A 21,844-nucleotide genomic window follows, 5' to 3' on the forward strand; every position below is an offset into this window, starting at 1 on the left:
TAGGGTGCGTCTCGCTTCGGTTATTTCTAATTTCCTCGCTCCTCGGGCTCGGTATCACCGGAAGTTGATTTGTCTGCGCCATCTTGAGTACCGTCCCAGTGGCCTTATTTTTGCGGGGGGATCGAGGAGTGATAACGGGGGAGCGATAATCGAGGAACTACCAGACCATCCTCCGGTGAAATCCTCTGACACTCGCCCCGCCCCCTTACTGTGTATCGCTCACTGATTGGACGATGCAGCGCATGCACTGATCAGGCTGCTGTCAGACGATCATCACAAACGGACGTCGCTTCACTTGACGCTCGGGAGAAAACGACGTCCCATTGCTCTTAAAAACGTATTTCCCTGCTTCTCGTGGTTTCCTTGCGTCTCTCCATGCTTCCTTGGTGGGAGGGACTAGTCGCAGGGAAACGACGCAAGGAATCCATTTAACCAAAATGAGATGCAGCTTTAGAGATGTAGTTAGAGGGAGTGTATTCGAGAGAAACTTTGGGACTTTTTTCTTTGCAGACCATTTACGTCACAAAAACTTCTATAACACACTACAGGAACGGGAAACCCCAAAGAGCATAATAGGGCCCCTTTAAAAAGGAATGCTTGAAATAGAAAAGCAAAACAATTTTCTAAAACTGGCACACTTCTTTGAAAAAACTAAAAGTTGCATTGTCCTGATTCCCCTTTGATATTTCACCAGTTTTGGTCGTTCTACAGTGCTACAGTAGATAACTGTAAATGAAAGTCACTGTTTCTAAACTACTTTTCATAACAGGAATGTATGAGCTGACACATAAACCCTTTACAGTGTTGTACAGCACGAAGACCGCAACCTCAGTTTTGGAGCGGAATTAACAGCAACACATGTATTGTAAATGGAATCCGAGTAAATAAATCATTTTCTTTAGTATGCACACGTTGTTCATCAAAACGACTAAAAAGATAAGATGAAAGTAGACAGCATTCCTGAATAAAATCGTTACTGCACTCTATGATAATACTTTTTACGTAAAGGATAGAATACTTAACACACAGAAGATGTATTGTTCATATATCTGGAGTTACTTCTAGCTCTTGCTGAGCTGGTTTTGATGAAGAAGCCCAGTGTCAAAATACATCTTTCAAAGCATGCTTTACTCAGCCACACCATACCACACACACTCACATAAAATGGGACGTTCACAAACACATTTACCGCACACACACATATTCCCTGTCTGCTGCTGAATTCAAAGTGACAGCAGCAGCGGTTTCCTTCCATTCCTCTACCCAGGGTCCAGTTATCCCCCCTGCAGAGACACAGCCCCCGCCCCCCCCCCTCCCTATGTGGGGAAGCAGATGCCGCAGCACTCCATACAGAATTCCAGGCAATCTGAAGACTCGCAGCAGGCGTCCATGATGCCGCAGTCCATGTCGCAGGGGCAGTTGCAGTCGTCGCCCATGTCGTCGGCGCAGCAGCAGCAGCAGCAGGCCTCCGATGTGCAGGCGCCGCACGAGGCCTGCGTCACCACCATGTTGCAAAGAGCCAGGAACTCGCAGAACAGGCACGCCAAGATGCAGTGGACGCAGCAGTCTGGGTCAAAACCCGACGGGGTGAAGCAAAAGAAACACGTGAACAAAAAAAAACACATTCCAAAAAAAGCAATATACCAAATAAAAATATGTAAATACTGAAATTAGTAGCCATTAAATGAAACAAGCGGTGTGATTGGATGAGGATTCGCATGCTTGGCAGGTGGAACAGAGGGGTGACTTGCCAGGAGGGTGGTGAAAATAAGAAATATTCAAATAAATGAATTCCTCTCCTGCCGTTTTGATTAACGGACTGCTAAATAATTGTGGCATTATCATGCAAACTGCCAGGTTGATCACACACAGATGATTAGAAAAAGTCCAACAGTGGCTCCCGGTAAATAGGTGGATTAATGCCGCCAATGCTCACACCTCTGATTAACATTTAACCTCGTCGCAGACTGCCGTCAAATAGCTGGTGGCAACTTTCAGCTTCTTGCAGCACGGCAATAAAGAGTTCCCCTTTAAATTACCAATATACCCATTAACCATCACAAATCTGTTTCTCAATGGCGGAATTAGTTTCATTAAAATGCGTCCGTGCTGAATTGGTAATGAAAAAGAACAAATTACATATTTTACTTCCACACACACACAATATGTTAGTGATGCCATGCAGGGAGTGCAGGGTGCAGAGGACAAGAGTTTTCTTACAGAACTCTTTAACTACAGGGAGAAAATGTCATTAGATGAAACGCAATTTAATTATTCTTCAAGACTTTTGATGATTATTTTGTTTTTCTTTCCTTATGTGTTTTCTTTTAATGCCATTAACCTGCAAAATGTGTCTATAGCTAAATCTGGCATATTTACATGTTGGACTCAAGTGCATAATGTTAATGTGCATTGTGCCTTCTTTTAAATAAATAACAAAATCATATCAAATCAAAGAGGTTATTTTTGTTGTGCTTAACACTAAAAAAAAAGTTTTTAAGTGAAATGTAGGATACAATAAAACCCAAAGAAAACTGATTAACAAAGTACATAGTGTAATATACATGTTATATATTGTATTACAATGTGCATATTTTTACTTGTGTTTATTTAAAATAGTTTTATTTTATTTAATATTTTAATGCACATTTGTAGTTCAACTTCTTATGTTTATATTTAAAACGTTTTTTTATTTTATTTAATCTATATTTTGTGTTTTTTTCATTCTCAAACGAAGCAACAGTCACGAAAAGCAAATTCCACCAGAATGAATCAAGTATTCTGATTCTCTCTACAAACTAACTATCACAATTGACCGTATGATATCGTTAATAGCTTAACACCAGAACTTGTGTAGTTGCAATAAGGCACTAAATTATACTCAATATCACTCGCTAAGTGTGCATGGCATAAACTCCTTGCAGCCGTCTCCTTTTTGAACCGAGGCCAGAGCAGCGCCACTGCTTCGGAGTGTTAAAGAGACATGATGTGGATGGATGCAGAAAAATAGCATTACAAACAGGGCACATTTGCATAACTTTCATCAGCCCATCTTGAGCTGTCAGAAGGAGCTGTTACTGATTGGGTTAGAGGGAGAGCGAAAGGCGGAGAGTGTGGAGGGCGGCATGGGAAGGCAAGCTGAGGACCGCTGGATGCTCATGTTTGATTAATCAAAGTGGAGGGAATTTTTTTTTTTCTTCATCCTATTTTTTGTGGTGCTCAGGGCTGACCAGAAGCTGACTGTGATACAAACAAGATAGAGAAGGGGAACATGAAACGAGCAAGTGTGTGAATATGTATGTGAGTGAGGGTACCTGAAGTTTGAATGCATCTTATTATCCTTATCTGAGGCCATAATATCTCAGGCCATAACACTGGCAGTGGTGGGAGGAGAAATTCGGAACATCTGTAGTGGACGTGCGGTAAATTGGATTTTTTTTCATGCTGGTGTTACGAAACTCATACTGGCATTGGGTAAAGTGTACTGCCATGCGAGCGCTACAAAATGAACACAATAAACAGCGCCCAGTCAAAGCCCCATGCACAAAACCTCAAAGTTCAGCCAAACAAACTTTGAAGGACCCAGAGGGTATAGCCATGCGCTCAGAATGTAACAGTAGCGTGTGAATAGGGTATAAACACATAGGCATTAAGCAGCGGCCGGCCATCTCAGCTATTCACTTGGATGTATAATTCAACACCAGCGATTAGTCTGGATCTTAGAGAAGCCAGTAAAAAGGAGAGAGAAATACGGGGGTGGGGGTGGGGGGGGGTCGTACACTGTACACAAGAGAGCAGGACGAGAGGCACATCTCCAGGAAAACAGAGAGAGACAGACAGAGACACAGAGTGAAACCAACCAACAGACAGACAGAGCAGCGCACACTGACACGTCTCCTGTTTAATGTCAGTGAGCGGCGATGAAGCCCAGAGTTTGCAGGGGCCGAAAACAGCGTCCGGCGCCTCTGAGGAAATACTTTGAGACATCTGGAAAGCTAACATCAAAAAAGAGGGAGCGGCATGACACAAAACAAGCTGGATGGGCCTCAGAGCGGCAAGCTGTGCAAAACATTCAAACTCACAAAGAGAGGCAGACAGAAGGGGGAAAGAGGTTGATCAGACCAGGCCTTGGTGGCCATGGAAATGCACAGATGGGTAAAGAGGGCAGAGGACGTGGGCTGGATGGAGAAGGTCCACCACATGCACTTTAAAGCAGGCTTGTTTATAATGCATGACTGAGGGAAAAAGTCAAAGCTAGAGGAATTGCACAATACACACAACACATCAAGGTTTGTAGCTAATCTGCACTACGCTCCAGGCATTGACTTAAATCTCTAAATGAGGCTCAAGCAGCTTGGAGACCTCAGCTGATTACACACAATTAACAGAAAAACACAAACTGGTTGACAAAGGTAAAGACAACACCCCCTGCTGAACAAAAGCAGCATGGTGAATGCCTCCTCAGAAGCTGTGGTGTTATCACAGATCGGCTACGATGCCAACGGCACGTGCCAAGAATCACAGAATCCCCAGAGCTAGATCCAGCTAGTTTACGCCTTTTATTTCCTGTGTTCAGGGGGCTGTTTAGGAGGCTAATTTCACAGGCAAACAGATTATGTTAATCCGTGTAAACATTCAAACACCACAGCTTGGCTGTTTTCCGGGGGGAAATAAATAGTTGAGAGCGAACATATTGATTTTGAGAGCTCTCGCGTCTGCAAATAAGCAACACTAAAGCCATAATGAGACAGACTTGTTAAGCTGCTGTTGTTGTATGTTGTATGTTTTTGCACCCTCTCTGCTGTTCTTTACCAATTAAGATGTTGAAAACATGACGTGTCTGGAATATCTCTGGTGGATGCATCCCACTTTCACTTGCGAGGCGTTGTGTAAGTGTGTTTGCTTTCTTGTTTGTTCTCGTTCTGATGCATATTTCAAGGCAAGCATCATCAAGTAAACATCTTACAGCCCACTCGTATCCCTCAAACCTGACACCTGACCATTAGTCATCTTTGAACACATTATTCTCCCATCTTCACTTTGGAGTCCACATGAAAAGAGAAAACAGCAAAGGCCACGAATAGGTAGTGAATTGTCCACGGAACACAGAAGGTTGTCCACACACGCACAGCCACCTAGCCAAATAGTTGGAGGAGGGATGCGACGATAATGAGGGCCGCGGTGGTGCTGACGGGATGCAGGGAGAGCCAGAGAGGGCCCAGAGAGGTGTGAGGGGCCCGAAGAAGGCTGGTCATGACTTTTAATAGGCACCCTGTGCTCTCAGGCCTCGTTAGACGGTCACACCTATCTCCCCGATGGAAAAGGACCAGCCGCCCGCCTTCATTACCGGACTCACCTCGGCCTAGCACCTGACAAAGTGACGGCTTCCCGGCATCGCAAACGCACTCTCTGACTTGTTGTTCAGGAAAATAAAAGCCACAGCAGCGGGATACGATGTCATTTGCTTGACGGGAGTTATAGATTTCAGGGGTCATGCACTCCCATTAATAAAAGGTGAAAGAAGGGACGGGTTTATATCAATATGGGTATTATTACAGCAGAGAGGAACAAAGAGAATTAACTGTTAAGGTGATGGTTGAACGTATATCCTAAATATTATGTGTTAGAGCAGCATTTCTGTCTCCTAATGTTTTGATCAACTACTCAGATGATTTGCTTAAATATAGCAATGTATGCTTTTGTGTGACATGGAATAATAACTGATGTGTTGTTTTTATTTTGGAAAATATATATATGTTTTACGGGAGTTGAATTAGGAATGTTTCAATGCATACGACAAACTACACGTCTTTTTATAAACAATGCAAATAATACAATAAGAACTGGCCTCAATTCTTGAGACATCCCTACGGCCCCATGGAATGAATGAATGACCAACAGAAGATGGGACGCAACAGAGAGAAGCATGCGTGCAAACAAGCGTTAGAGAAGTTAGTAGTACTGTGTCTGTGCTCTCTCTTACTCACTGTCATGATTTCCCTGTGTGTTGCTACTCACCCTCGGGTAAAGGAGGTTTCTGTGAGCTGCTGGAGCTGCCTTTACTGCGCCGGCTGCTATCGCTGTTCACCGACAAGCTGGACCTCAGTTTCCTCTGCATCCTCTGCGACACCGGCGTCAACGGCTGCTTCCTGGGCTGCCCCGTGGTCGGCTTCTCTCTTGTGCCGGGGCCAGAACCACCCGTGGCCCCCGTGGGGATGTTGGCACTGCAGGAACATGTGCGTGCGGCCCCCGGGTGTACGCCGTTGCTGAACGTGGGCGTGCCAGTGATGTTGTGGTGAAAGCCATTTTGATCCTTGTGAGCGTCTCCATCGGCAGGCTCTGGTTGAGACTGGGGTTGAGCTGAAAACATAAGAAATAAGATTTGTATTAGTTTAGTAAAAGACTTATGGCGCTTTTCCACTGCAGGACCTAGCACGGCTTAGTACGGTATGGTTAGGCCAGGCTCACTTTATGCTGTGTTTCCATTGCAGTTTAGTAACAGGGNGCCAGGCTCACTTTATGCTGTGTTTCCATTACAGTTTAGTAACAGGGGTCGTAACTATAGAACCACAAAACCAAAACATCAGCCGTTAGCCGTTAGCTGTTAGCACTCAAGCTCACAGCTCCTCATATCTGTTCAGAAACTAGACAAAAGTTAAACAAGTACAAACCACAGACTGTCTGTGTCATGGCGAATACAGTCGCTGGTTTATTTATGTCTGTATAGGCCGTTGTTGCGAGTGTGGACGGATCGGATCTCCATTCAGAAAACACGCATTTCAAAAGGTTTTTCGCCTGCCGTCTTGTCTGCAGACCGGTATCAGTATGTTGTTACTTCGGCATCATTTTGAAACGTGTATTACAATCAAATCACGGTGAAATATGTTCATGTTGTTGTAGGTGTAGCCCCCTTGCCAGCGATTCTCTCTGACCATTCAGCAGTCCAGAGTGTTTACGTCACTAGTTTAGCATATTCAGCCCGGTTGTTGGCCCGGTAAGAACCTCGATTTTGGAGGGCCAGAAAAAAGGTGAAGAAGTAGCCCAGAGCCGGAACTACCCCTAGTGGAAAAGCAAAGAAAAGCGAGCCGGGCACGCTGCAGTGGAAAAGCGCCATTAGATGTGTAGTTGCATCACATGTACTTGTATTCAGGATTGTGGGAAACGGTATTCCGATCTCTCCGTCTGTACACACAAACTGAAAGATTGACAATAAAGTTGACATCTACTCACATCAGGTTTAAGGATAGTTAAGTGATTGCATTTCACCTAGCTGCAAGCTCAAGGTCTTAATGTAGGACAGTCTAAACATTAATATAGAAAGCATACACAGTAAGGCTGCACAATTATTTGAAACTTTTCTCAAAATCACAATATGTATTTGTGCAATATTCAAATCGCACAAAGCTAAATAAAGGTTAAATATTTGTTAAAAGATAATTTTGATTAACATATTGTGTTGCAGCAGAGATATCCAAACCTACAAATCCTATTTTCCAGACTTAATAAAACATATGTTCTGGAGCAGATCATCTTAAAAATCACATCATGATCAATTTCATATATTTTTGGTGCAATTTTAAATAGTGCAGACCTTGAAACATGACATCCATCTGCCCGTTTTCCTTTTTGATATTTAAGATGGGAACATAAAAAGGAAAATACTTCAATAAGAGCATATAAAAGGAACCACTGCTTTACTTCCATAACTTACTTTGTAATGTCTATGTATTGCAAGATGATTCCTTTTACCCTCATGTCGATGGCGTGATAACCCTGTAACTTTATTTTAACTGAAGAGAACTTTGTCGGCACCTTTCACTTCATACGTTTCACTCCCATATAAAGTCACTGTAGCTTGTGATGTTCAAAGGGAACACGGTAATGGAGACAGCTAAATCACTCTGGGCAAATCTTGCCACCATTCCCTAACATGATCATATCGATCACATGGCAAACACTTGAACCCGGACCGACAGAAGGGAGCGCAGAGATATAGGAATGCGTATATGTGACAGGTTCACAAAAAGCCACCGCTGTAGGCAGACACGCGTTTGTGGGAGCAGGGCGAGTTGAGTCAGTGCGCGAGAAACAAGAGTAGAAAGAGAAAGAAAACCTGTGATACTGTGCATATACAAAAAGAGCTGCTGTCTGCAACGGTAATGATCTCCTTTCCTCTGAACGCTCAGAGATGGCCTTTCTAAGTGTGTGTGAGTGTGACAGCCACAGAAAGTCAGGAGACAGCGACCTGTCTGATAAGAAAGAAGGCGAAGGATGTGAGTGAGTAAAGGAGGTGGCATTTCACTGAGAGGAACACCTGCACATTCAGCTCTACTGGGACCTACTCCCAGCGTTACCTTCCTCCACATCAGAGCCGCTGAGCATGTGCACGCGCCACCAGTGCACGCTTAACTACAGTTTTTGTGAATTATTCATCTCTTTTTAAGTCTGTCTGTGTGAACCGTGCTTCTATTCAGTTTCCTATACCTTTTGTATATACATTAAATACATGCGCCTATTCTAACAGCTGTCTCATGCAGCTGTCCAAAAAACAACAAATGCGGACGAAAACAGAAACTTAATACGACGCCCGTCATTTTTTTCCATTTCTATTTTCCTTCTGTCAGCTCACCAACAAGTGCAATTACGGTTAACAAGAGAGAGTGTGGGAACCGGGGCCTGGCGCTTTTTAACAACACATCACCCTGGGAGAGGCCGGACGTGAATGTCGATGTAAAACAAAAGCAATTAAATACACACACTGGGTTTCTGCCTTCTCCTCATTCGGGCTTCTGCCTCCGTAAACAAATATAGACTTTAGGGATCAGGATTCCATGCAATTTGAAATTAGACAACTGGGTAGCACACGATAGAATTCATTATGCAGTGATTTAAGACCAGGTTGATGGATTTTCTCCTTCAAAAAGAGAAAAGCCTCGCAGCCTGCCCATGATAATGTGGAGAGAGACTGAAAGCTTGCTAACAAGGAGACACGGAGAACGCTACATCTGTTGTTGTTCTTCACTTTTAGCGCTGGCAGCCTTTTGTTTTAATGCTTGGCAAACAATTATCATAAGGGAGGCTAGCTACACACACAGCAGTAGGGTGATCTACATATCAACAATATGGGTCCTACTTGGGTTAGCCAAGGAAGATTTTTGGCATTTCAAGGAGGCCACATATAGGAATGTCTTACTGATCGGTCACTACAGGATCCCAGACCAAGTTAGCTTTTCAGCAAACTGTAAGAGATTTTTTTCTGCTTCTAGGTTAGATTACAATCTGCAAATGTATGTTTTAACATTTGCAGAAGCCAGAAATAAAAATCAGCAAGCTAACTGTTCTAATCCCGTTGTTTGCGTTTGCAATTATTTAATTCCTTAGATGTGGCCATGTATTTTAATGCATAGAAAGCACTCAGAAAAATCCCCCTCTATATCTAATGATTAACTAATTTGCAAAGACCCCACACAGACTTAGCTAAACCCACAGCTAACACCGCCCCGTAATGATAATTCACCTGTTTCTTGAGTATTTTTAAGTCAATACTACGCAGCAAAACTCCCATATAGAAGTCGGTTCCTTAAGTCAATCACCCATATCGTCTTGCATAAATACCCACTGCTCGGTCACATTGAGGTTAAACGAACTAGCATACATAAACACATGTTCAAGCCCAAAAAGGCCGAGGTAGACTGGGAGGCATAATTACCTTTCCATTTGAGGATGTCGAGCTTCCAATTTGCCAAAGTATAAATAGTTATTAAGAAACCACCACATATGTAAGCGGCGGCTCAGGTTTCTGAAGTCCTAAAAAGTGGTTGGAGTTGGGCTGAAGTGCGCCCCGGTGGAAGGTTCCTGGAGGCTTTACACTGTCTCTTTATTTTTATCCTGAGGAACACGGTGACTGAGATGAATGGACACGATGGAGTAATATTCATAAGCATTGATCATGATAATGATGATGCTGTCAAAAGATGGCAATGACAGACTTGTACAGTCACCGTGAGACAAATGAAGACATAATGAGAGAAAGCAGAAATACAGTGGGCCCTGTTGGAAGTATGCTACGCGGGTTGGTTGGTGCATCAAAGAAATTAATAAAATGATAATGCGTATGGATTTTTACTAGGTTAGTTTTTAGATTCATGATAATATATGTCCTTAATGGCATTTTTTGAAATACAGTTCAACTCCACATCCGAGGATTCTGATAACAAATGCAAGTACGAGTGTGTTGTCTGCTAATGAATCCTGACAGAGCTTCTGCTGCTGCATTGTTCATACTTTATAAAAACAGCAGGAAACAAAAACGGCATCAAATTTTGATACGAAAAACTCCCAGCAAGTTTTTTAAAATCCTCCGAGCTGTACAGTTGCAAGGTTCTGAAGGAAGGGTGTGTTTCCTGAGATAACTGAAAACACACAACCTGACAGCTTGCATTAAAACACCATGTTTGGGAGAAAGAAATGGACACACATATGCGCACACACTTCAAATTGGACTTGTAACCGCCCTATTTCGAGCACATCAACAACTGTTGAGAGTGTACATTTGTAGTTGAATAAAACATGGAATCCCCCTACACACGCTGTCACACACATCACAGGGGAAACTAGGGGGTGAGTGCTTCTTGACTGTCTAAGCAGCATCCCAATTTGGTCCCAGCTACTAGTAGCTGACAGCCTCAAATATCTGGGGAGCATTTTTAAAAGGCCAGTGTTTGATGGATTCATGAAGAACACACAAATATAATTGCCATTTGTCACCGAGTCTTCAGTGACTGCGCCACACAGGGACCGAGTACCGGAGTGCCTGGAGAGCGCCGGAGCTGTGCGCTCTGTATGTAAAACTGAGTATATAAACACCTCCGCTTTTGTCACAAAAAATAGGTCCTACAGGGGGGAGCTGGAAATTGTACCCAAAAGACAGTAGAAAAGAGGAGCAGTACATACATATATGTACAGTATGTCAAAAGCCTACTAGATCTCACACACACAGACTTACCAGGAAGGAATATGCATGTCAACTGAAACAGAGCTGTATAAACAAGAATTCTAAAATAGTGGGGAACGTGAAAATATAACACAGAGGTCAAACGGGGCAGTATGGAGATTCTCATTTGCGAGTCACAGGTAAGGCAGGCAGCGGATTGAACAACCACGCAAGCTCTGTTTCTAAAGCTCACCCCTTTTTAATAGTAATGCCCCTGAGACTGAGAGGAAGAGGGAGAAGAGAGGAGAGGTGTTTGCATAGGCTTATTAGAATGCCCATCATAGACAGAGCATACAGTTATTCAAATGTCACATCATGTCAGCCAAATAAACACCACAATCCAGATCTTGTGTTTATCTCCTAATAGCCGTTATTACACAGTTCTACGACTTTGGGAGTTAACACTGAATAGAATATGAACGCCTATGCGGAGGCACCTATATATTTAGTGACGAGTCCCAAACAACAGTGGGCACACTGGCAGTTAGCTCTGAAATGCTAATTCTACTAACACGGCTAGTGTTTTGTTTATCTTTTTGTGCCTTGTATTAGAAAAACATGTATATTTTCTGCTCGGCTGGCCATGTACCTGCATGATTGAAATGCTAATTTGTAAATGTGCAATGACCTAGCCAGACTCCTCTTACCAGCAGCACCACCACCCCCCCCTCCCTCCGCCAAAACAGCCTGAGGTATCATCTCTCCTCCTAACAAACAGCAGCGTGCGGAACAGCCCCTGCCTTTCAATCCAAAGGGATATATTTTCTCATTAGAAATTATACATCTTCCCTGTCCATATTTATAGACGCAAAACCAGGGGAATTATAGTGCAGAGAGAGTGAGGGGGACAGGGGGAAAATAGTACAATGAATGTTATTACAAAGGGCTCTGATTGAAATGTTCCTAGGGCATATCAAAGCCTCGTTTACCGTTTGACCTTCCAAACTACGGGACAAGGACTTTCTTTATTGTCTAGAAGAAAGGACGCATCGTAAGGGACAGCATCATCATTCAAGTGTCCCAGCACAACAAAACCCACAAACTGTGATGAGCATCCATATAATGCAGATATCAGCGGTGTGAAATTAGAGCAAATTGGCCATGTCAACTGGCGAACAAGAACGAGCGTTTGATTAGAAAATACGACTCCTTCGGTGAAAGAATGGGGAAACAACGATGGTCTTGTCTCGATGTGTTTACACAGAATGGACGGCGGGCTAACAGAAATGTCACTTGTTTCAACAGATATTTAAAAACTCCGGACATCACACAGCAACCCTGGCCCTGTCAGTTGAAACACACATTGTTTTGTATTTACCCAAGATAAAATGACGAGGATTGGCGGTCGGCACGGACGATGATGATGACCGCTGAGGATAGCTAAATTACCTGCTATGATATTGGATCCTCATCAGCAAAAGTGACAGGCTCTGCGCGTGTGCGTGTGTGTGTGTTACCTGCCACAGAACTCTATTAGCTGTCTTCACCTGTCACGGCTGATCACATAGTGTTGCATCTCATTTAAGCAGGAAACATCACATTTTTGTCCGGTTTCCCCCCCCCATCTCATTCCAGAGCAATCAGTCAATATTGCTCAGCTCGTTTACAGTGGTGACACACTTATTTTCCGCCCCTGTTTTAATTCTCTGTGACAGTCATTCAAATTTGGCTCCAACAACCTGCTGAAGGGGAAGTGACACGTGAAGACAGAGCTTAATAATATCTCCCCCCCCCCCCCTCCCTTTTTACCAGCACCACCACCGCCTCCACCCAACAAAGAGAGAAGCAGGGCGTCAGGGATTTACTAATTTCAAATTTTGCTGCTGATTGAGTGGAAAAAATAACCCCCTCGGACCTTGTTCTGCTTAATTACATTTTACAGTAGCAAAGGCAACTTGAAAGACAAGAGCTTGATTTGACGACATGAAACTCTCAGCGTGCTCATGCGTAAGGTGTGAGTGTGTGTGTGTGTGTGTGTGTGCCGGGAAGGGGGTCATCAATTATCCTTTGATTTCAAAAACGGAACATTTTCCCAGATTAATATGTCCGACTGCTATCTAAATCATTGAGAAGGCCCAATGAGATGCCATTTTCTCTTACATGAATCATGTGGAGGGGAAGCCATTCACACAGGGCCCGGCCCCACAGCCCCCGAGCTGCGACCACAGAAGTCTCCGGTCTCTCCGCTGTTGTGTGGAATTTGGCATGGTGCTAATTTGAGTGCTTCTAATGTAGCAGAACGCAAGGCATTACGGAGCGTTCAAAGCTTCCCCACCTGGCTGCTGTGAGAGACACTAAATGGTCCCTTATTCTCTTCCTCTCGTCATTTCTGAATTTGTACGAACCTGTTTCAGTATTAAGCTTTGTCAAACGCCTTTTATTCTCCCTCATCTGTTTCTCACCATCCGAGAGGAGAGAAAAGAGTGAAGTATAAAGTCAGCCGAGTGCGTGAGTGCAGTATCTTTAAAAAGCTGCACATCTTGCACGGATTTAGGTTTTACACGGCTAGCTACCACCATTTCTAGAAAGATCAATTATGACGTGACTCAGAGCAGGCCTGAGGGAGCTGCCAGGCTCCATACTCCCGAAAAAAAACGTGCTCCACCCTCTCTTCGCCGACAACTCAAAACAAAAACGGAGCAACAGAGCAGGAGCGAACGGGAGGGGGTGAAGCCAGGGGAGGGAAAGTGGGGAATGGGGGGGGGGTTTTCAGTTTCAGTTACATCGATGACTCAAATATTCCACCAGCTTCAAAATCTCCCCGCTGAAGTAGAAGTTCCACAGGAAACTCACTCGTTTGAAATTCAACGGCCGGCGCGCAGACTTACACATGCGCACACTTGGACTTGTACACAGATACACACACATGCAGACAGAGAGGCAGACACACACTCCGGATAAATACAGTGTGCATCTGCGACAGATCCACAAACGCAGCATTGTGGAGTCGAAGGTCTGACAGTACCACTCCCTAAAAGCCCCCAAAACAACTGAGGTCTGTCCCCAGGTCAGAGAGGGGATAGACAGTCTATCAAAACACCCCCACACCTAGTTCCTTTATTTGCTCAGTATCAATCTCAGCATTAACCCTCTGCTAATGGGACAGCTGTGGGTCAGCGCCTCGCAACTTCGGGGTGCCAATCAGGGCCTTAAGCTGAGAGATCAGCCTTCGGGACAGAGGTGCTCGTCTGCCTCTGAGTGGCTTCTTAAACACGGAGACGCCTGTATCGATTTTAGCTCTAGCCTGAGAGAGAGGAGAGGAGGGGTGTCGCAGTAGCCAGGGCCTGTGTCGGCAGCGGCTGTCTGTGAGTCTGGACGGGAGCCAACCCCCCCGGTCCCCGGTCACCCACCAGTGATCAGGGGGCCTGACTGAATGACCTAGCAGAGAGGCACTGAACCTGCAAACACGAAGGGGGCAAGGAGCTGGATGCTCGAGGGGGTCGGGGCTGCAGGGGCAACATCAGCACAGATCTCAGTAATAGAAAAGGGTTTTAACCTTAATGTTGAAGCCAAAACCCTTTTAGAGGCCAAGTAATCCCCCCTGCGCCACTCTCATTTGAACTGACTGACTCTCACCCTCTCGGTGAGTGGCTTGTGAAAGGCTATGACACTTGTGTAGAACTGAAGCATACAATTTAGTGCATGATTAAAGATTAAAGTAATCAACAATATGGAAAGCAGGGCTGCACAATTATTCGCAATTTGGACAAGTGCAATATTCAAGTTGCAGACGGCACAATAGACTAAATATGTTAAAATATCATTTTGAATAAGTATTGTGGAGCTGCAGAGATATACAAATGTGTATTCTACAGATATACCAAAACATATTTGTGTTGATACAACTCAGTGTTAAAAAGTAAAATCATAGAATAGCTAAACAGGTTTATGTAACCAGCACCTATGCAACATTACAACCTAAAATGTCTCATATCACAATATCAAGTATTTATGTGTTGCCGACCCCTTACAGAAAATAGCTAAAAGTTGTTTTATACTATGCTTTTGCTACTTTCATTAATGTAAAATGTCTGAATATTTATTCCACTACAGCAGATGGGTGCTGCACAAAATAAACTGTTAGACGCAAATGTCAATTGGTCGAAACGGGATTTTGAAAGATTTTTAAAAAAGATTCCAATTCCCTGCAAAAAACAATGAGAAAAACACACAGTCTTCCTCCACAATTAAAATCCATATATGTTGCATGGTATCTTACAGAAGTACTTAAAAGACCGCAACCATGAATTGAGGTATGCATATCTAATCATTTGGCTCAAGTATTTTGAATATCTTAAAAAAAAAATTAACAGTGAATAGGCTCGGGCACTTGGGGTAAAATATGCTAATGAACACACTTGAAATGTCCCATATGAAATCTATCTGCACCAAGACAATGAGAAAATAATTACAACAGAGGTAGAATTACAATGGGCATTTTAATCAACCCCTACACTAGCATTTCACCCTATTTATACCGTTTTTGATTCCATGACCCACTGGTTAGTAATCACTTGAAAATGATGGGTCCGTTTATAATAGGCCTTAGACACATTATGTCTGCAGAGACAGGGCTCTGAGGATTACAATAACGATATGAATCTTGAATAACAACAATCACTATGCGGTTCCTATGGCGGAAAAGAAAAACTGCCATGAGGTTAAAAAGTAACTTTGAAATACACACGAGGCAAAGTGTGAGTGAATGTTGATTCTATACTTATATTTCAGTGATAATGAAAATGATGATGAAGGGGTACTTGCCCTTTGTTTTATCTTAGTCTTACTCTGCCAACTGTCTAATATCATAACACTTTATAGTTTTGTATATAAATCTTAATTGTTGCACTGTCAAGGAATCTTTTCCTGGCAAAGAGAGGTGCAAGTATGAGACACTCCCCCGTTAAACAATCCCTTTTACTGCATTTATTAGGGGTCACAAATTCACTTCTAAAAAGGTCAATTTTGCGTACAGGTAATAATAACCTTGAAAGTGTGCCACTAAAGAGTCCAATCAGGGATTCACACAAAGGCCAGACTAATGTCTTTCCTTTAAAAAGGGAAAAGAAAAAGAGTCGTGTTATTTGACCTTCCTTTCTCACTACAACCTTAGATAAAAAAAAAAACAGACCTGTTCTTAGGAAGCTAGTAAGGTTATCAACGACAGAAGCGTTCAGAGAAGGGAAAGTATTTGACAATTTGTTGAATAATTTGACGATTAAACTCCTAAAAAATGGTGCTGGGTGGTGGCAATTTATTCTGAGGCAGGAGCCGCAGAGCCAAGGCCCTGTTTGCAGGAGATATCAGCTGCTTGAAAACCCAGAACGGTCTCTTGAGGAATGTCTGTCTCCCCCACAAGCTTCTCCCTCCTCCCCCAGGATGGCAGCGCCACAGAGGGAACCGTTCACTGACAGGGGCCTAACAGGAAGGGCAGGATTTTACTATTCGTCTAACAAGCCACAGTGGTTGGCACAGGGGTAATCACCGCACTGCAACTTCGTGTGAATTTATGATACTCCCTTCATTAACATTTCAGCTACTTAGGTCACACTTGATGATTAATTATGTTCAGTTCCACAGTGTTTAATGTACTCTCCTGAAAAGGCCTGCTGAAGTTTACGTTGCTTCTTTAAAGGGGACCCGGTTAAAAAGACAGCTTGTCAAAACAATGTTATCATAGCTGAAATAGGATATGCGCTGTTTTTACAAGGTCACAACAAGCTTCCTCTTGTTGTGAGAAGTCGCTGTCCACAAACTCTACACAAGCTCTCAATCGGACAGCGGGGGATTGGGCGGAAAAAACAGCGAGGGGCCAGGATGTACGCAGGCATATGATTTCTTATTGATTTCCTGTTTCTGCTGTGAGGAGGGCTCTCAATTACTCCAGCCATCGAGCAATCCGATTGGTCACCTCAACCAACAAGACCACAGTGAGACTACGACACAAATAGGTTAACTTGAGCCCCCCTTAATGTAAGAACTCCCAGCTTTGATTCAACCACAGTCAGACACAGGAACAAAGATTATAGCACCTTTGGGGGTTTTGCCTGTATTTGACATGACTATTTATGTTCTTGTAACTCTCTCAAAAGAGAAGTGGCATATCTGCCTTCCTCTAAAATTCCCTTACAGACAGACAGACAGACAGACAGACAGACAGACAGACAGACAGACAGACAGACAGACAGTGAGTGTGTGTGTGTGTGTGTGTGTGTGTGTGTGTGTGTGTGTGTGTGTGTGGAAGAGAGTATGTGTGGATGTTTGGGGGTGACATCAATTACAACGCAAAACTGTTGTCACAGGGGCTTATCTGCTGAGATGAAAGAAAAGCATGCTTCCCTTCAGAAGTGCAATACTCCACACACCTGCCAAGCAAGAGAGACCTCTTGACAGAAAATCTCTTTTTTCCTTTTGCAACTGAATCTCTTTTTCTGTGCCTATTCAGTAAACAAGCCACTGGCAAGTCATTAATCCTTCCAAAAAAAAGTCAGGAAAAAAGCGCCCTGGAAAAGTTAACAAGCTAGAAACAAAAGAAGTGTTGTGTCAAACGCAAACACAATCCTTATTATAGCTCGGCACTTACATGGGTGGAAGCAATCAGCTGCTATTAGCTTCTGCTGACACAACTCACTCTTCTTAAGAACAATAAAATACACACAAAGCTTTTAGCCGGTTTCTTTTTGTGACCTGCGATCCATAGCTCGGTATCAAGTCATTTAACTGAGCAAGAGTGCATCGAGAGTTCGAGACTTAATTAGACCTGCTGTTTAACTCGAGCAGTTCAACGCCAAATAATTGTTTTGTAAAACCTCCTTGTGTCAGGACATTTGCATAAAACAATGTGATTATTTCAGAGTTACAATACAGGTTGTTAAACTTTCCCAAGTTATAAAAGCAGGTTATGAGATGCAGGAAAAAGCCAACTCTTATTTTACAATGAAAAACCAGCAGACAAATGATCAATAAAAGTAGATTAATGGTAGGAACAAAATACCGCTGCCTGCCATGTTGTCTTAGTGTGACGCTGAAGCAGCAGCTGGAACAATTCTTTCGTCAATAGGTAAATGTTTGGTACGGGGGGGAAAACATTGTGGCTAAGACGCAATCAGTGCGTTAAAGTTGTCAATGCCAGAACCACAGACAGGATTTCCCTTCTTCCAAAACACTGGAACGTCTGGAAGCAGAAGCAAAAAATGGAGTGTCTTTATGGTAGAAAGACAGAGCGTGCTATCACTCATTTTGGTGCTGGATTTTTCTACTTGAGAAAAGCTAATAATGGCCATCTGACCCTGTGCGAATGTCATAACAACTTTCTCAGCAGTCGGAAGATTAAATTAGAATCATCTAAATGTTTAATTGCTAAACACCCACCGCAGTTAATCTTAACTACCCGACTATGAAAAAGCTCAAATATGTTAATCATTTCCACTCGCTCCCTATTAAACGGCTCGTTGTTGGTTATCGTTCGAAATAGCACCAAGATATCATGCTGTTCGCCCTGCAGCTGTTCCAGGTTGTTAAAACTTACTTCTTACAGGCTCGCCGTGAGTAGACTTCTCCTCGGTCACGTGACTTTGTCCTCCAGCGTCCGGTTTCCTCGGAGATGCTGTTGTTCCTGACGATCCACTGTCACGAGCATCTGAGGATCACAAGCATTAACAGTTAAACACGGACAAAGAATATAAGAAGGAAAGCGTGTTGAACAGAAAGTTAAACAGAAAGATATTATGTTTCATTTAATGTTACTCTATTATGAGCTCAACTGTTTGAAATGAAGGTGTTTTACAGGGTCAGCCTTAGTGGACAAAGTGTCACAGCTGGACGAGGCTGACGTACAGAGGTATTTTTTTTTGCCAGAAAAAGCTCAGGCCGGGCAAATGGTTGCTCAACATGGTGGGGCGGTTCAGGTAAAGGCCTTGCCAGAGCTCTGGATCTCATTTTCTCTCCTTCTTCTCCCGGGTGCGCTCTACCTGCCAAGCTTCTTTTTACTGCCATGAAGGCTGCATTCATCTAAATTGGAAAAAGTATGTGGGCAAAGACTCCAGGCCTGATAGCTGTGCAAAAAAAACACACTTTCACTCATCTCTCTAAGCCCTGTCTTTTAGCTTTTTGACTTCAAGACTTGCTGACGCTTTGCACACTGCTACTTTGTTCAGGAAATAAACCTTCCTCAATGACTTTATTCACTGCTTACGAGCCAGATGCTTTTCATTGGCTGAAGTTTTTCTCATAGCTTGCACGTTTTTCAGTAACACACCGCCTCATGAGTTACTTTTGTGATTCTAAAAAGGAAAAAAATGGGGAAGAATGATTCAGCAAAACTTAGCAATCTTGTTTACTAAAGCTTGAAGCAGTTGTTACAATGCTGCAACACTCTCTGTTTGTAAGCAGTGATGGGTGGGGGAGTGGAATGGATGGGCGCAGGCTAGCAGCCCTAGATAGATACGGCACATATCTCAGCTCGGAGCTGATGTACAGTATGGTAGCAGAGTTGTGTTAGCAGCAGTGCTGTGTGATGCATCGCAGTATTTAGTGATCACAGTTAGAAATAAATTGCTCTATTCTCAGTACATCCACAGTCCCCTGAGAGGGGAAATCCAGTCTTAACTACAAGCGCCTTTGAAGGTCCAGCGAAAATCCATTCGCAATCCAGCAGCCCCAGTGATTGCTTACTTTGTCCTACTTTGCTATTTTTTGACAGTGCCATAATGATGCTTGGTATAAATAGGATGGTTAATGGTTCATTGCTTGTTTGAAGAAAAATGAAAAAAGGGGGTGTGGGGGTAAGCTTATTTTACATGTGATAATCTTAGGGGCAACTAGAAAGTTAATTAAAAACTATAATTGGCTGTGGTTGCTGTTAAGAGTCACCAGGGCGTTTCTTCAGACTTTATTGAGGAAAAAGCAAAAACATTATCAAGGCTTAACACTGGAGCACAGATACTGATGTGTACTTAAAATCACATGAATATCATTTAAAAAGACAGGGCTGATATTGTCCAAAGCTGGACTACAAATGCTCCATACACACCGGTAAACTGTTAATGCGGTCACTGAAAAATGTACATGTTTGGCCTTATAAGCAACATGAGTTCTTGACCATAGATGTCACTCGTATTTATAGCTATAGTGCATTGGAAGCAGGGAGAGAAACTACATTAACATTCACAAGAGAGAACTTCAAGTACACATGAGCAGTGCATTATATAGCAGAGATTCTGAATTGTTTGCAAGTTATAAACTACTTCAAACAGACATGTTTTGTGTTAGTGGACCAAAAACATTGGGTTACGTGGCTCATGAGAGTAGAAATATGCTAATATGTGTGAATTGGTGCATAGCTGGACGTATTTACACTTTAGGAAACACTTTTCTTACCACTTACTGAAATATTAGTTAAATTACATCTTGTTATATGAACTCTGGGACCTTTTCGTTGCCCCCTAGGAGCCCTAAACCCCACCTTGGTCACCTCAATGTAACTTATTTCCCCTGACAGTGATGTGTGGCCTATCCTGTGTGTCCTTACCTTGTGAGGCTGACAGCAGGGAACTTGTCTCTTGCTGAAGGCCCTTCCCTGGCCCTCCCGGCCCATCCGGAGTCAGGACAGTCTCCTTGGACATGAGACAGTCGTGTTTTTGGGACACACACAGCCGCAGAAGAAGTTCCTCCTTTCCCTCAGCCCTCAAACCAATGTCTCATCATCAGCTGAAGACACAAAGCAACACCGTGTCAACTTGAGACAGCCGTCTGCTTATTCACACAGCGAGAAAAGTGACGTCGAGCTGCAGTAAAAACTTAGTGGAAATTTCCCTTCTCTCGCTTCTTACATAAACTTGCTGAAAGACTCCATGTGCAGTTCCCACACTCCCCTTTTTCTTTATCAAAAAAAGCGTCAAGCTAAGTGCTGTTTATAGCTAAAGCGGACATAGTGTTTATAAAGAATGACTTACCTTTCAAACATGACAACTCCCTCGCTTCAAATGTAACTTATTCCCATCCTCCCTTCCTCCCTGCAACTCTTTCTCGGGAAGAAAAGACGAAAAAAGGGTGAAAGAGAAGCGACCAGAAACTTTTTTAACGGTAAGTTTAGCAGTCAGCGCGTGTCCCAGTCCCACTTTGTCCAGATGTTAACAATAATACTCCTCGCGCGACACTTTCGACGTGCAGCGGCGGTAGTTTTCTGATAGTTGCGTCTCAAACATTTTCATCATATCCGGATTCCTGCAGTGCAGCCTCTCTTCTCTCTCTTTGCTTCCCTTCGCGGCAGAGAAGTGAACAAAGCCCTCCCTCAACAAGTCTCCCAACAAATAAAGTAAGGAAAAAGTTAAAAAAAACGCTAAATTAAAACATATCGTTCAAAATATTACATTTAGTGAGGCCTACTTTGGGGCTGTACACGGTAATTGCAGGTGTTATTAAAAAGAGAATATTTATTTATTTTTCCTACGTTTTCAACATGTGATATGGAAGACGATTAGAGCCATAGTGACTTTTTTTCCGAAATTTTAGAGTCGGAATTCTGGCTTTAATCTCATAATAAACAAAAAATCTTGGCCTGATCTCATTAAAAAAAATTCACATGTGGCCCTTGTCCTCTTCTGTACTTTTGAAACCAGCATGTAGTTGTTTCAAGATAATATATGAACATCATACATTATGTTGACGTAGGCCTACCGGTAAAAACAAAGGAAGAGAACGAAAACTAAAATAAAAGTGATATTTCAAATAAAATATAAAAATCCAATTGGTTCTGGTAGCCTCAAGTGACTAATTCAACTTTGTACGTGACTTTAATCTTAATACTTTCCTTTTGGGGGAAAAAATGGCTTTAATTCATTTTAGTTTAAT

At 43.0% G+C, this 21,844-nt stretch overlaps 1 protein-coding gene across 1 annotated transcript; it reads right to left on the reverse strand.

Moving 5' to 3' along the window:
- Window positions 1-357: 357 nt before the first annotated feature.
- mdfic (MyoD family inhibitor domain containing) lies at window positions 358-21,234 on the reverse strand. The gene is made up of 5 exons (XM_010770814.1): window positions 20,947-21,234; window positions 20,523-20,701; window positions 18,522-18,632; window positions 6,019-6,360; window positions 358-1,567 (listed from the first exon to the last, which is right to left on the reverse strand). Exons 2-5 carry the CDS (start codon window positions 20,614-20,616, stop codon window positions 1,317-1,319), a joined length of 798 nt encoding a protein of 265 aa, XP_010769116.1. The 5' UTR covers window positions 20,617-20,701; window positions 20,947-21,234; the 3' UTR covers window positions 358-1,316.
- Window positions 21,235-21,844: the final 610 nt, after the last annotated feature.

Source organism: Notothenia coriiceps, unplaced genomic scaffold (assembly GCF_000735185.1).
Source record: "Notothenia coriiceps isolate Sejong01 unplaced genomic scaffold, NC01 NC01_scaffold00009245, whole genome shotgun sequence".
Lineage (NCBI taxonomy): Eukaryota > Metazoa > Chordata > Actinopteri > Perciformes > Nototheniidae > Notothenia > Notothenia coriiceps.